This window comes from Typopeltis vanoorti, chromosome 2, assembly GCF_054136105.1.
Source record: "Typopeltis vanoorti isolate ZY-2024b chromosome 2, IOZ_Tvanoo_1.0, whole genome shotgun sequence".
NCBI lineage: Eukaryota > Metazoa > Arthropoda > Arachnida > Uropygi > Thelyphonidae > Typopeltis > Typopeltis vanoorti.
The window spans coordinates 143,315,197-143,328,497 of NC_143550.1; the positions used below are offsets into that span (position 1 = coordinate 143,315,197).

Genomic DNA, 13,301 nt, shown 5'->3' on the forward strand with positions numbered 1-13,301 from the left:
AATGGTTTCTCAGAGAACAAAAAAGATGAGAGAGATGCATTGAGTGAGATCGCGTTGTTGAATAGTGCGATAGAAAGAGCAAAACAGCAGCTAGAGTGCATGAACAAAAGTAGACTGAATGAACCAACTAATAATAAAAGGTATGACAGGAAAAATAGACGTATGAATGTGAACATGAACAAAATGAAGGATAGAGTGCTGTATGGAGACTCGTTAGTACGAGGTGTGTTAGTAGAGGATTTGACAAAATCGTACCAACCTGGTGCGACCATAAAGGACGTAATTGCGTCTATTAGAGAGCAAAAGGAAAGGGTGAAAGAAATGATTGTTGTGGCAGGTACGAATGATTTGAAAGGAGATAAAATGGAAATGATAGAAGACCTGAATGAATTGTTTGAGGTAGCAAAAGAAAAGAGTGAGAGAGTTAGAATGATTAGTCTTTTGCCACGGTATGACAGTGAAATGTTTAAAAGGAGGGCTATAATTGCGAATGACTTTATGCGTGGGTTATGTATGACGAGTGGTGTGGAATTTGTGGATGTGTGGAGTGAGTTTGATGGGCGAAAGGATCTATATAAGATGGATGGCTTGCATTTGAATGGTTACGGTGTAAGAAGACTTGAGAAAGTGTTGCTGAATGTAGTGGATGTGCAAATTCAGGGAAACTAGATTTGTTAGGGGGGGAGTAGAGATACAGTCCTTATGGAGGCAGTTGAATGTAAGAATGAATATAATATGCCAGAGCAAATAAGGACAACAAATCTGAGTGGGATAGTTAATATAAGGCATCAAGATAGGGTTAGGGCTAATGGGGGTCTTAAATTCATGTACACTAATACTAGGAGTATTAGGAACAAGAAGGAAGAGTTTTTGGCCATGGTTGGCACTTCCAGACCACAGGTTATAGGTATTAGTGAAACATGGCTGACTGTAGATGATATAACTAGTGGGATTGAATGTGATGGGTATAGTGTGTTCAGGAATGACAGAGAGAATAAAATGGGGGGAGGAGTATTGTTGATGATAGCTGATGAGCTCCAGCCAAGGAGAATAGAAGTTGAATTGCAGGATAGAGAAAAGAGCACATTTGAGGCCATTTGGTGTGAGATTGTGGCTAGCAGAACTAAATATACAATTGGGTGCTGCTATAGACCAGGTGATGGAAAAGATGGTGGTGACAGTATGCACAAGCAAATAGAAGAAATGGGTGGAAGGAGGGTGATTATTATGGGAGATTTCAACTATGGTCGCATTGATTGGAGTGAGGAGAGGACATACGGGAGGAAGGAACTGGATTTTATGCGGTTATTAAGGGATAACTATCTGCGACAGCATGTAATGGAAAATACTAGGGGTCAGAGAGTGCTTGACCTAGTAATTACATCTGCGGATTTGGCTGTAACAAATATGACCACATTGCCACCAATCGGTGAGAGTGATCATAGGGTCTTCACTTGGGAGGTGGCTAAAGGTGTAGAATTTTCAATTAAGACAGGGTACATGTGGAATTATCGGGCTGGAAAGTATGACAAGCTTAGGAGTTTGATTGGTTCAGTGCCATGGCATGTACAGCTGCAAGGACTAGAAGTTGATAGTGCATGGGAGGTAGTTAAGAAGTGCTTGCATGAAGCAATGGCTGACTGTATACCTAGAGTCCGAATAATAAATCAAGTAGGGGTTAAATGGATGAATAACACCATTAAGCTTGAGTTGCAAAAAAAGAAACAACTATGGAGGGAATTTAAGGAGAAGGGTGACCGGCAGGCACATGAACGGTATAAAGCGCAGGCCAGAAGGGTGACGAGTGTGGTAAGAAAAGCAAAAAGGATTACGAAAGAACATTGACCATGCAGGCTAAAGAGAATCCTAAACAGTTTTTTAGATATGTAGCAAGTAAAAGGAAAATATGTGAAGATACTTTACATTTAAACTTTGTTCGCTTGCACTTGGATAAAGGATTAAACCAAGAATATAATTTCTTGGCATCTTTAATTTTTAATCCATGTCCCCATAATTGAAGTCTACCATAATAATTGATCAGCCTGCATTCATTGTGCTAATCTGCCAATGTATGGCATCTACATCTTCCTGTTGACCCCCCCCCCCCTGGTCTATAACAGCAAACAACAATAAATTATTTTGTCCTATTGGCCTTTATCCCACACTAGACAACCTCAAATAAACCATTCCCATAGTCTATAGCAACAACGGACAATATATTTTATCCTATTGGCCTCTATCTCACACCAGAGAGCCTCAAATGAGCCATTTCCCCCAGACCTAAAATCCTCTTTAACTTTTAATTTTGCTGGTTAAAGTTGAAGTATTATTAGCATTTCCTCACCTCCTATCCTATTCCTTCTATCTTCTCTGAAAATACAACATTCTTTACATTGTATCCCTGTAACTATATCATTTTCTGTTAACCATGTCTCACTGATACCTGTAATTTTTGGCCAAATCGAGCTGACTAATGCCAAAAATTCCTTGCCCTTATTTCTGACACTTCTACGATTTGTGTATATACATTTCAACATCTCGTTGGATCCACGATTGTCCTCGTGTAATGTCATTATCAACCCATTTGAATTTGAAATCTGTGAAATCGTATTCAGCATTGCATTGTCATTTCTGTACACACACTCATTTATCCCAGGGGTGGCCAGACATGTGCTTGATTGCATCCTCCCCCCTCAAAACTCTCACTAAACAACACTTTCTCCAAAAATCTGATTACAAAACCATTTGAATGTAGTCCATCAGGTATATACACATAATGACCACTGAATTAGAAGCCTTTATGCAGATGTACACTTATTGATGATTACTGAAAAAAAAGGGATCTTTTGGAGTTCGATAAAGGGTTTATTGTGGATGTCCATTTGGTTAGAGCCATGATCTGGAAACAGCAGAGCTGACTGGTTTCTCAAAAGATGAGATATCCTGGGTGTTCAGAAATCAGTGAATAAATAACCCACATTGCTTGTCTAAGAGGTGTAACTGCAGTCCTAAGACAGTCTGTCAGGAACAAGATCACCATCATCTAAGAAAGTTTGTATGGACAAAAAGAACCTTGTGTGTAGCAGCTGAGTGAAGCATTTAATGAAGACTGTTCCCAACTCATATATCACTGAACTATGTGCAGGAAATTGAAGGTATTGGCAGCTGCATGCCTATATGGAAAAACCACTGTATTAAATAAAACTTTCTAATTCAGTGGCCAGTATGTGCATATACTGAATAATAATTTGAGCTACCTAGTTAAATCAGTATGGGCTGTTAATAAACATGATAGAAATTTAGCAATTTTATAGGTGGGAGAGTCAATACTTCATGATGAGTCTTACTGGATAACCTTCTTTATGAATTTTTGGTGACCATATAAACAAGTTCTTCCAAAATTACATTTTTTTTATCATATAAAAAACAGTCTATGATCCTCTCATAGTTGGCCTTATACATTACCACTACAGCTTTTCCTTATCCATTTTTTGAAATAGATTTATTGTTCTTTTGCCTTAATGAAAACAGCACATGGGTTTCAGCACTAGACAAATTACATGGATGTAATTTGCTATAGAATTGCTAAATTTCTTTCATGTTTATTAACTGCCCATACTGGACAATCCAGATCATTCATCAAGAATTGCACACATTTTCTTGAGAAAATCAAGGATATTCAAATACAAGAGTTGGATTTGTTAGTCAGCTTTAACATTGTTTCCCTCTTTATCAACATTCTGTTATCTGACACTGTTAATTTACTATATGATGATTACCCTCCTGATATTGCGAGAATTTTTGAATTTGTTATGGAATCAGGATATTTCAGCTGGAAAAACAAGATCTATAAATAAGTTGAGGCACTGCCATGGGTGGCCCTCTGTCTCCGCCTTTGGCAAACTATTTTTTGAACCATCTGGAAGATACCTTGTTCTCATCCATTCATCCCCAACCTTCTCATTGGTTTCATTATGTTAATGATGGCCTCATTCTGAAAATGAACTTACTACTTTCCTAATGGATTAATAGCCTTCATCTGCGTATTCAATTCACCATGGAAAAGAAAAGGCTGATAGTTTACCATTCTTGGACATTCTTCTTATGCACACAGCCTTCAGTAATTTATCAACCATTGTTTATCAAAAACCTACCTTTACTTTTGATACACTCATCAAAAGCCTGCTCATCACACCTCTCAAAAAATTGGTATTATCAAGTCTTCAATTAATAGAGCACATAATGTGTGCTCTCCCTCAAGCTTACAACAAGAACTTCTCATTATCAAAACTTTAATTGAATTTAATGATTACAACCCTCATCAAATCCAGCACATAATTGACTCCTATGTTCCAACATAGGAGTCAATTATGTGCCTCCTCAAGATTCTTCAATAGACTGCAGGGTTCCAATTCCTTCTATTTCTGGTATCTATAAACCAACTGGTAGAATTTTGAAGAAGTATCACCTTATTCTCACATATCTTCCTATCAACAAAATTTCTCATCTGTTGCCATCTACAAAAGACAAACTGTCACCTCTATCATTAGCTGGTGTTTACCAGATACCTTGTGAATGTAATCTAACATACTTTTGGGGTGACAGGCCGTTCTGTGGAAAAAGAATTAATGAACATCAGTATTATATTGAATATATGAAACCTCAAAAGTCTGGTCTGGCACAACATAGTATTGACACTAAACACAATATCTGGTGGAATGAAACTTGTCTTCTCCATAGAAGCAGTTTTAAATATGAACTCCTTTTCAAAGAAAGTTGTGAAGTCCTTTTACATTGGCCAAATCTAAATCTAAACGATTGTCTCTCTTTCCCAACAGTTTGGGAGATTCTTATTTTATGTAACCACCAAAAATAGTTTTTATATAATATATTAATTTCTAGCACATGGCAACCATTTTTAATTGGTAAACCAATTTTTGTATGTACTGTGCATTCCCTTTTCTTTGATTCACTTGTTTCTATGCACTGATGATGTACTGTTATTTTCAGTATGAAATGTCTGCACTTTCATTTCATTAAAATTAATTACTGTGGTTATCATGTAATTGGTTGTTTATAGTCATGCCACAAGTACCTTTAAAGATTAAACAGTGACTCATGACAAATGACAACGTTCACTTGGATTGCTTCACACAATAATCAATCACAGCCACTAACAACTTCTGGATGCTATTGTCACTCACACCCTGCCTTTTTCTCGGCTGTTTAAAGCCATTGGAATGCTAAGAATTTGACACACTGTGCCAACTGCACATCTGTTTAAAGGGCTGTATTTGTGGGATGGAAAGCATCCTCTTCATTAAGCATTAGTATATTGTGTTTAATTTTTGGAATCACACCAAGCCAGGAAACAATTAGGGGAGTCTTTAACAGGAATAAATGCAAAACTATAATTTCAGTGATGTTGCTATTTCATGGGTGTGTTCTGCACACCTAGCACACCCAGAATATTTGCCCTGGTGTGTGTGTGTGTGTGTGTGTGTGTGTGTGTGTGTGTGTGTGTGTGTGTGTGTGTGTGTGTGTGTGTGTGTGTGTGTATATATATATATTTAGCTAGATAGATATAAATAATTAAACCAGTTTCTGTTTTCAGAAATTCATTTAATATTGTGTGTGGTTTTTCTACAGACTAACAGATTGAATCAGGCAGTGGAAGACTGCACAAGTGCAATCAAATTAAATGAAAATTACATTAGAGCATATCATCTAAGAGCTAAGTGGTAAGTTTTACTATAGCAAGATCTCTTTCTCTAGAAATGAAATTTCTCTCAGGATTTTATATGAAAATCCTGACTATCCTAACAAAAGTCAGGGGCATGTGTAGTTATAAACAAAACATATCTTAATTGTTATCTTAATAACATATCTTAATCTTAATACCTTCCACTTTTGTTATAATAACTGCTTCATTACAATTATTAATGTCTTAAATAAGGAGCAGTGCACCATCTTTCATTTTGATTGTTCATTGCATGTCATGATGGTTGGCACCCCAGGTATCTGTATTTTTATCCACACACTTCTTCATATAGATCAATGATCTACTAATCCCAAATCCTATCCATCATTGCTGATGACAGCAGATCTCTGTCTCATTCAAGAAACTTTATGGTGCTCAAATGATTCCATCTTCAAATCTTCCATAACCAGTTTGTTAAAACACTGATCCCCTTGCCATTCTCAAGTGGAGTAAAGATAATGTGGTGCATTATATTGCTATCAAAACACAGTACTGTCTTATTTTCTGAAAATAAATCTTAATTCAAAGCTCAGCTTTTCTCTTTTGGGGTTTTGACTTTCATATCTAGACTATTCTGGCACAAGCATATTACATCCATAGCCTTCTCACCCTCCAAGAAACATAGTAAACAAAGTTTTGTTCCAAACTTTTCATCTGGGCATTTGGAGTGGTGCACCAAAATCTACTTAACAGATGACTCCTCTCTAGTGTGCCTTCAATCACTTTTTAATAGATGCTCTGTTTCTGCATTATATATTTTTATAGCTATTTTTATGGGCATTGCTCTTCTGAACTGGCACCACTGCCACAATTCCTCTTCTTTCTGTATGAGCAGTTGCTGATACCATTTCCTCCCAGTGACTACAACACCTTTCAACTCTTCAAAAAAAAAAAAAAAAAAAGACTCCTTTCTTTCCAATCATTTGCTCCGAAATACAGAATGATAAAAAAAATGAACTTTCATTAGAAATTAGTAGAATGCAGAATTAGGGCATGATATCTTAGCTATGTCCTAATTCTGTCTTCCACTTATTTGCAATCATTACTTTATAATATGAAGTGTTATTTTGTTGTAAAGTGTAAGAATGGGTACCATAAAATTGCCACAATGTAGGATACTCACATTTTGCAGAACATCAATGTTGAACCTAACATCCATAATTATTTCTGCTACTCTTCCAGTGAACTTAAATTGTGGTATAAGAAGTCACTTTCAAATGCATATTGATCAGTTTGTAAGAGCATGTAGTGTGACTTATTGCTCCACAGGGCCACTGTTCCATGTTCTGTAACTCATATCAATCAATGATTTGCATTCTTCATTGTTGATAAAGGCTTGTGAGCCATTACTGTGAAAATTCACAGCATGCAGCTTTCTCTGTGTACTGTGGAAACACTTATTTATTATTTTCTTGACCTCCACATGGAGTCACAAGACTCATCATAAGCGATCACTATTAGTCAACACAGAGTCTTTTGTACCACTCATAAAACTCATCCACCGTTTGCACTTTCATCACCCTCTCAGGCAATGGATTCCATGCTTCTACCACTCTCCATGCCAAACACTTACTTCTTATTCTTTTTATTCACTACACTACCCTTGTCCTTGTTCCTTCTCCTTGTTCTACCATATGAAAAACTTTTCCAGTGTTAATTCGATAATTACTCTTCCACAGTTTAAATGTGTCAGTCATATCTTACCTGGGAAGTAACAAGTAGAGCCTCTGTAGTGCAATTGGAAGAAAGATGGTACGTTGCACTCTTCGATTAAAAAATGCCTAAGTTTGATTCTCGCCATCACGGGAGGAATCTTTATATGGGTGTTTTCAATCAAAGGTGAGTTAGCCAATCTCGTATGGAGGTAGCAGGGTTTTTTCTCCTGGAAACTCGGGTTTTTCATCCCGCATACAGACAAATCGGCCCTTCAGAGCACACACAATTTACAGACAAAAAAAACTAGCAGTGGTAGTGGCCAGTAGGTGGCACTGATGTTGATGATTGGTAATAGAGGTTCGGTGCAGTGGTGGAGATGTAGAGTGGGTGTCCACCCGTGATGAGTCTTCGGACTCCTTGGAGGTGTCACGAATAATAATAATACCCCCCTTTGTCTTCTGTCTGCCAAACTTTGCAGTCTGCATGCCCTCAATCTGTCCTCATAACCAACATTGTACAATCTTGATATCATTGTTGTTATCAAGATTGTACAATGTATTTCAATGTTAGATCCATTTATATACCCTCTCTGAGGTTATTTCATCCCCTTCAAAGGTGACCAGATCTGAGCACAGAAATCGATATGTGGTCTGATCAAAGTTATACAATAGGACCACCACCCTTTTATCTCTCATGGCTAATGTCCTCTTCAATATTGCAGCAATTCACAACCTTTGCAATATATCCTCTGAATTTCAAATATATATCTGCAATCACACCATGATCCCTTGCTTCCTGCAGTATAACTCCATCATCATCATGAAAAAGTAGGGAGCTAACTAGCAAATCTTGCAAAAGGGTAGGTTCTCATTGCATTGAAGATACCAGTGGAAACATCCTAATGGAGAAAGACAAAATAAGGGATAGATGGGTAGAGTATTCAAAGGAATTCTACAATCATGATAGAATAGATAAGCCAATGCAAGAAGATCTGGAGGGTTCTACTATTCTTACCTGGGAGGTAACAAATACCATTAGGAAACTGAAACCAGGAAAAGCTCCAGGAATGGATGGAATTATGGCAGAATATCTAAAGGCTTTAGATGATAAGGCTATAAGATCACTGACTGACATATTTAACAAAATATACAAATCTGGATGCCTGCCAAAAGATTTTAAACGTTCAACGTTCCTACCAATAACTAAAAAATCGAAGGCAATCAAATGTGAAGAGTACAGAACAATCAGTCTGATCAGTCAGATTATAGCATCCTAGAAAGAAATAAACATAAAATCGAAATGGAAATTAACAAAACACAATCTGGTTTCTAGGAAAATAAAGGAACTAGAGAAGGACTCTTCAACATTAGAACTATTATAGAAAGAGATATCTGGAGAAGCAGACTACACAAAGGCCTTTGACAATATACAATGGGAACAACTAATCAAATGCATCAGACATTTAGGAGCAGATGGTAAAGATACCAGATTACTGATAAATCCATATTGGGAGCAAACTGCCTCAATTGTTTAACCTCTATACTGAAAATATCTTCCAGCAATTAGAAGAATTTAAAGGAGTCAGAATAGGAGGTAGGAATATAAACTGCCTAAACATTGCTTATACTGCTTACTTCACTTTTGCTACCCTTACCAACCAAGTCACCTGCCTTGCCTGGTCTTTGTAATCCTCATGGAATTGATTATTACTATTTCTCTTATGCTGCCTCCATAAACTTGTGCTCTGAAAGAATACGGAGAAAAATATAAGAAAGCAAAGCACTGTTTAAAACTAGTTAAACCAAAGTCATAGGAAGACTTAAGACTGTGGAAGACTCAAACTATTAACATAATATCTGTCATACCTCTCCTTGAAACGATTAACAGACAAAGCACTCATAACTGATTCAGGCAACCTATTCCATTCATTCACCACTCTCCAAGTGAAAAATCTAGCTACTCGCATCCTTGTTAACGAAAGCTAAAAATCTAGTTACTCACACCCTTGTTAACCACACTCTTACCCAACTTCCAGGGATTACCTTTTGTTCTGTACCCCCCCCCCCCCAGCCAAGTGCAGATGATTTCCCTGTATCAATTCTATAATAATTTCAAACTCCAATTTCTTAAATGTTTCTATCATATCCTCCTTTTTTTCCGCCTATCAACAAATTTTTGCAACCCACAAACCCCAATCTATCATCATAGAGAGCATTGCACAGACCACTCATAATCTTGGTCACTTGACTTTGGACTCTCTCCTCCACTTCTTCATCTCCAAGAATCCAGGTGACTCTACCTAAGCACAGTAATTTAGATGAGGTCGTATCAAGGCTTTATAAAGAGGAATAATAACTCTCTTATGTCTGCTTATTAGTTTGTTCTTCAATAACCAAGTCATTCTGTGAGTATCCCAACTAATTTACCAATATACCCTCTAAACCTCAACTCTCTATCTACTACTACCTGCAAATCCCTATCATCATCAATTTCCTGGAGTACAGTTCCCTCAATGTGGTATATAGCTTGTAATCTTTGTATCTCAAAATGCATAGCTTTACACTCTTTGTTCTGCCCATACTGTTAGCCTATTTAAATCATCCTTCATTCTCTCTATATCACCTTCATTAACTTTTTATACAAATACCCTAATCCAAATTTGCATCATCAGCAAACCACTGAATATTTTCCTTCAAATTATTTCCTGTATCATTTATGCACAAATTAAACAGCAGTAGTCCAAGCACAGAGTCTTGTGGCACACTGCTAATCACCTACCTTTTCTTATTCTGCTCCTCAATATGTTATTTTTTGGTATCTGCCCATCAGCCACCCTTTTATTCATATCACCAGTTTCCTATCTATCTCCATTTGTTGCAGTTTGCATAACAGGATTTCATGTGGTATCCTGTAAATCCTTTGCAAAATCTAGCAGTGTCATCATGTAGCCATTACCTTTATCCAACTCAGTTGTCACTCTTGTATAAAAAGTTAATAGATTACCAAGGCATGACTGACTCTTCATAAAGCATGTTGCCCCTCATAGAGTATCATATTCTTATGCACCCATTAGGGAAATTCCAAGTATACAAAATATTTAGGAGACCATTGAAAATGCTTAGAAATAGAAGAAAGGGTACTGTAAAAGTTATCAGATGATAAAGGTGACATGAAAACTGAAGATAAAGATTTTTAGGAGTCTCAAGTAATCACTAAAAGTTTACTAAATGAAACAGGTGGTGACTGAATGGTGATACAGGAAACACTCATCAGAAATGCATATCAATACTTGAAGTAGAAAGTCATTAAGACCTTGACATGTTGGAAGGCAGATGGAGCTGATGATATTCGACCAGAAATGTTCAGGTATTATTAATATCCTAAGACCCCCATGGAGTCACAGACTCATCTTGGATGTGCCTTTTTGTCATACACACAGCTCATCATACTGTGCCTTAAGCACATTCAAATTCTCTGCAGACAGCATGCTCTCAGACAATGCATTCCAACCATTCTTAACTCTTCATACAAAAACCTTGCTTCTCACACCCTCCTCATACTGCTTCCAGAAATGACCTTGTTCTACCCCAATCACCCACCATTTTATGAAAAACCTCTTCAATGTTAATCCTATAAAACCCTTACCAACTTCTATGTCTCTATCATATCATGCTCTCTTCCTGTTATTCATTAGACTCTGCAAATTGCATCTCAACCTTCTTCATATTCAACATTATAGAGATCAGAAACTATTTTGGTCAATTGCCTCTGGACCCTCTCCAACATTGTTTCATTTTGAAAACCAGTGAACAAATCTGTGCACAGTAATCCATATGTGGTCTAATCAGAGCCTTATACAATGGAACCAGAATCTCCTTAGTTCTGTAAGTCAGTGTCCTCCACATCATTGCAAGAATTCATTGTCTTCAAAATTTTGGCAGTATGTCCTCTAAATTTTAGATCCTTATCTACCATCACCCCCAAGATCTCTTATTTCCTCCACGTCCAACAATATATTCCTACCAAGAGTAAACTCTACAGCCAAACTTTAAAACCTTACATTTTGCAACATTGAATTGTCATCCCTGTGCCCATTCACTCAATCTGTTCAAGTCTTCTTGTAAGGCCACTACAACATGTTCTGTACTATTCTGCATAGTTCATCCCAACTTTGCATCACCTGCAAACAACTGTATATCCCCATTCAAATCTTCCCCAGTATCATTAACATACAGGATAAACACAATAGCTCTAAAAGACCCCTGATGCATACTGCTAGTGACTTTCCTCTTCTGGGATGTTGCTTCAAATATACACAACCTATAAGACAGCCAACCTCCAATCCAATGCACTAGTCTAATATCCAACCTCATCCTCTCTAGTTTGACTATCAACTTATCATGTGGTAATTTATCGAAGTATTTGCAAAGTCCAAGTATACTACTATGTATCCATCTTCCACGTCCAATGCTGCTATCACCTTATTATAATAAGTAAGTAGATTAATAAACATGTCCTCTCTTTAGCAAATTCATACTGTGTTTCAAAGATAATAGCATTGTTATCAACCCAATTCTGGATCCTGATTCTCACCAGCCTTTCCAACACTATAATCACAACACTTGACACATAGACTGGCCTGTAATTTGATGCTGCCACTTCCTTTATGAAGTGGTACAATCTTGCCTTCCTTCCACTCCTTTGGAGTTTGAGTCAATGTAAGACCCGCATTAAACAAATATGTCAAGACAGATGTCAACTCCCTTGGCATATTCCTTCAAATTACACAGTGATATATCACAAAGTCCCACAGCCTTATTAATGTCAAGTTTGCTTAATTCTCCATATACCCCTTCCTCGCTCACAGTCAGTTTCTTCTCATCATCATCCACTGCTCAATGTCATATCACAAGAATGAAAGACCTTTATGAACTGATCATTAAATATCTCAACTGTATCCTCTGCAGCAGTTGTCATTATACCCTTTTCTCCAATTAGTGCCATCCACCGTAATCGTTCTTATTTTTACTGGCTACACATCTAAAGAACTCCCTAGGATTTTTTTTTTTTTTTTTGGCTTCATTAGTTAACTGCTGCTCATACTGAACATTTGCTTCTCTTATCAACCCAGTCACCTTTCTTACCTGTTCTTTGTATTCTTGATGGAACTGATCATTACCATTCCTCTTATATTATCTCCATAATGCCTTTTTTTCTCTGTATCGCATGTTTAATTTCTTCATTCATTCATTTCATACCTACCTTATTTAACCTTCTGATGTTTGGAATACATTTACACATGGCTTCTACTTGACAGTTCTTGAATATCACCTGAGTAGCATTGATCTCCTTTCCATCCAACTCATCATTCCATGCTACAGTTGCAAGCTGTCTCCTGAGCTTCTCATGATCTAGCTTTGGAGTTTCACATACACTCTTTCCTGACAGACGTCTTCACATGGTTGGCAACCACCCAGGGAACCACTTCAAGGTTACTCTCACCAACCAGGGAGATTTTACACTTCTTTTATAATAACATCCTCTGAAGAGATGATCAAATCCAAGACCCTCAGTCCTCGTGTGCCCTCTGTTACATACTTGATGGAACTGATCATTACCATTCCTCTTATATTATCTCCATAATGCCTTTTTTCTCTGTATCGCATGTTTAATTTCTTCATTCATTCATTTCATACCTACCTTATTTAACCTTCTGACATTTGGAATACATTTACACATGGCTTCTACTTGACGGTTCTTGAATATCACCTGAGTAGCATTGATCTCCTTTCCATCCAACTCATCATTCCATGCTACAGTTGCAAGCTGTCTCCTGAGCTTCTCATGATCTAGCTTTGGAGTTTCACATACACTCTTTCCTGAC

The 13,301-nt window shown here is 37.2% G+C and overlaps 1 protein-coding gene across 5 annotated transcripts in view; it reads left to right on the forward strand.

The window, feature by feature from the left end:
• Positions 1-13,301, forward strand: part of LOC150109487 (dnaJ homolog subfamily C member 7-like) — a 160,115-nt gene that overhangs the window by 107,702 nt on the left and 39,112 nt on the right. For all 5 annotated transcript variants that reach the window (XM_090413259.1, XM_090413260.1, XM_090413281.1 and 2 more), the window contains one exon: positions 5,650-5,741. In XM_090413259.1, coding sequence (XP_090269385.1) covers positions 5,650-5,741 — 92 coding nt within the window. The remainder of the gene's footprint in view (positions 1-5,649; positions 5,742-13,301) is intronic.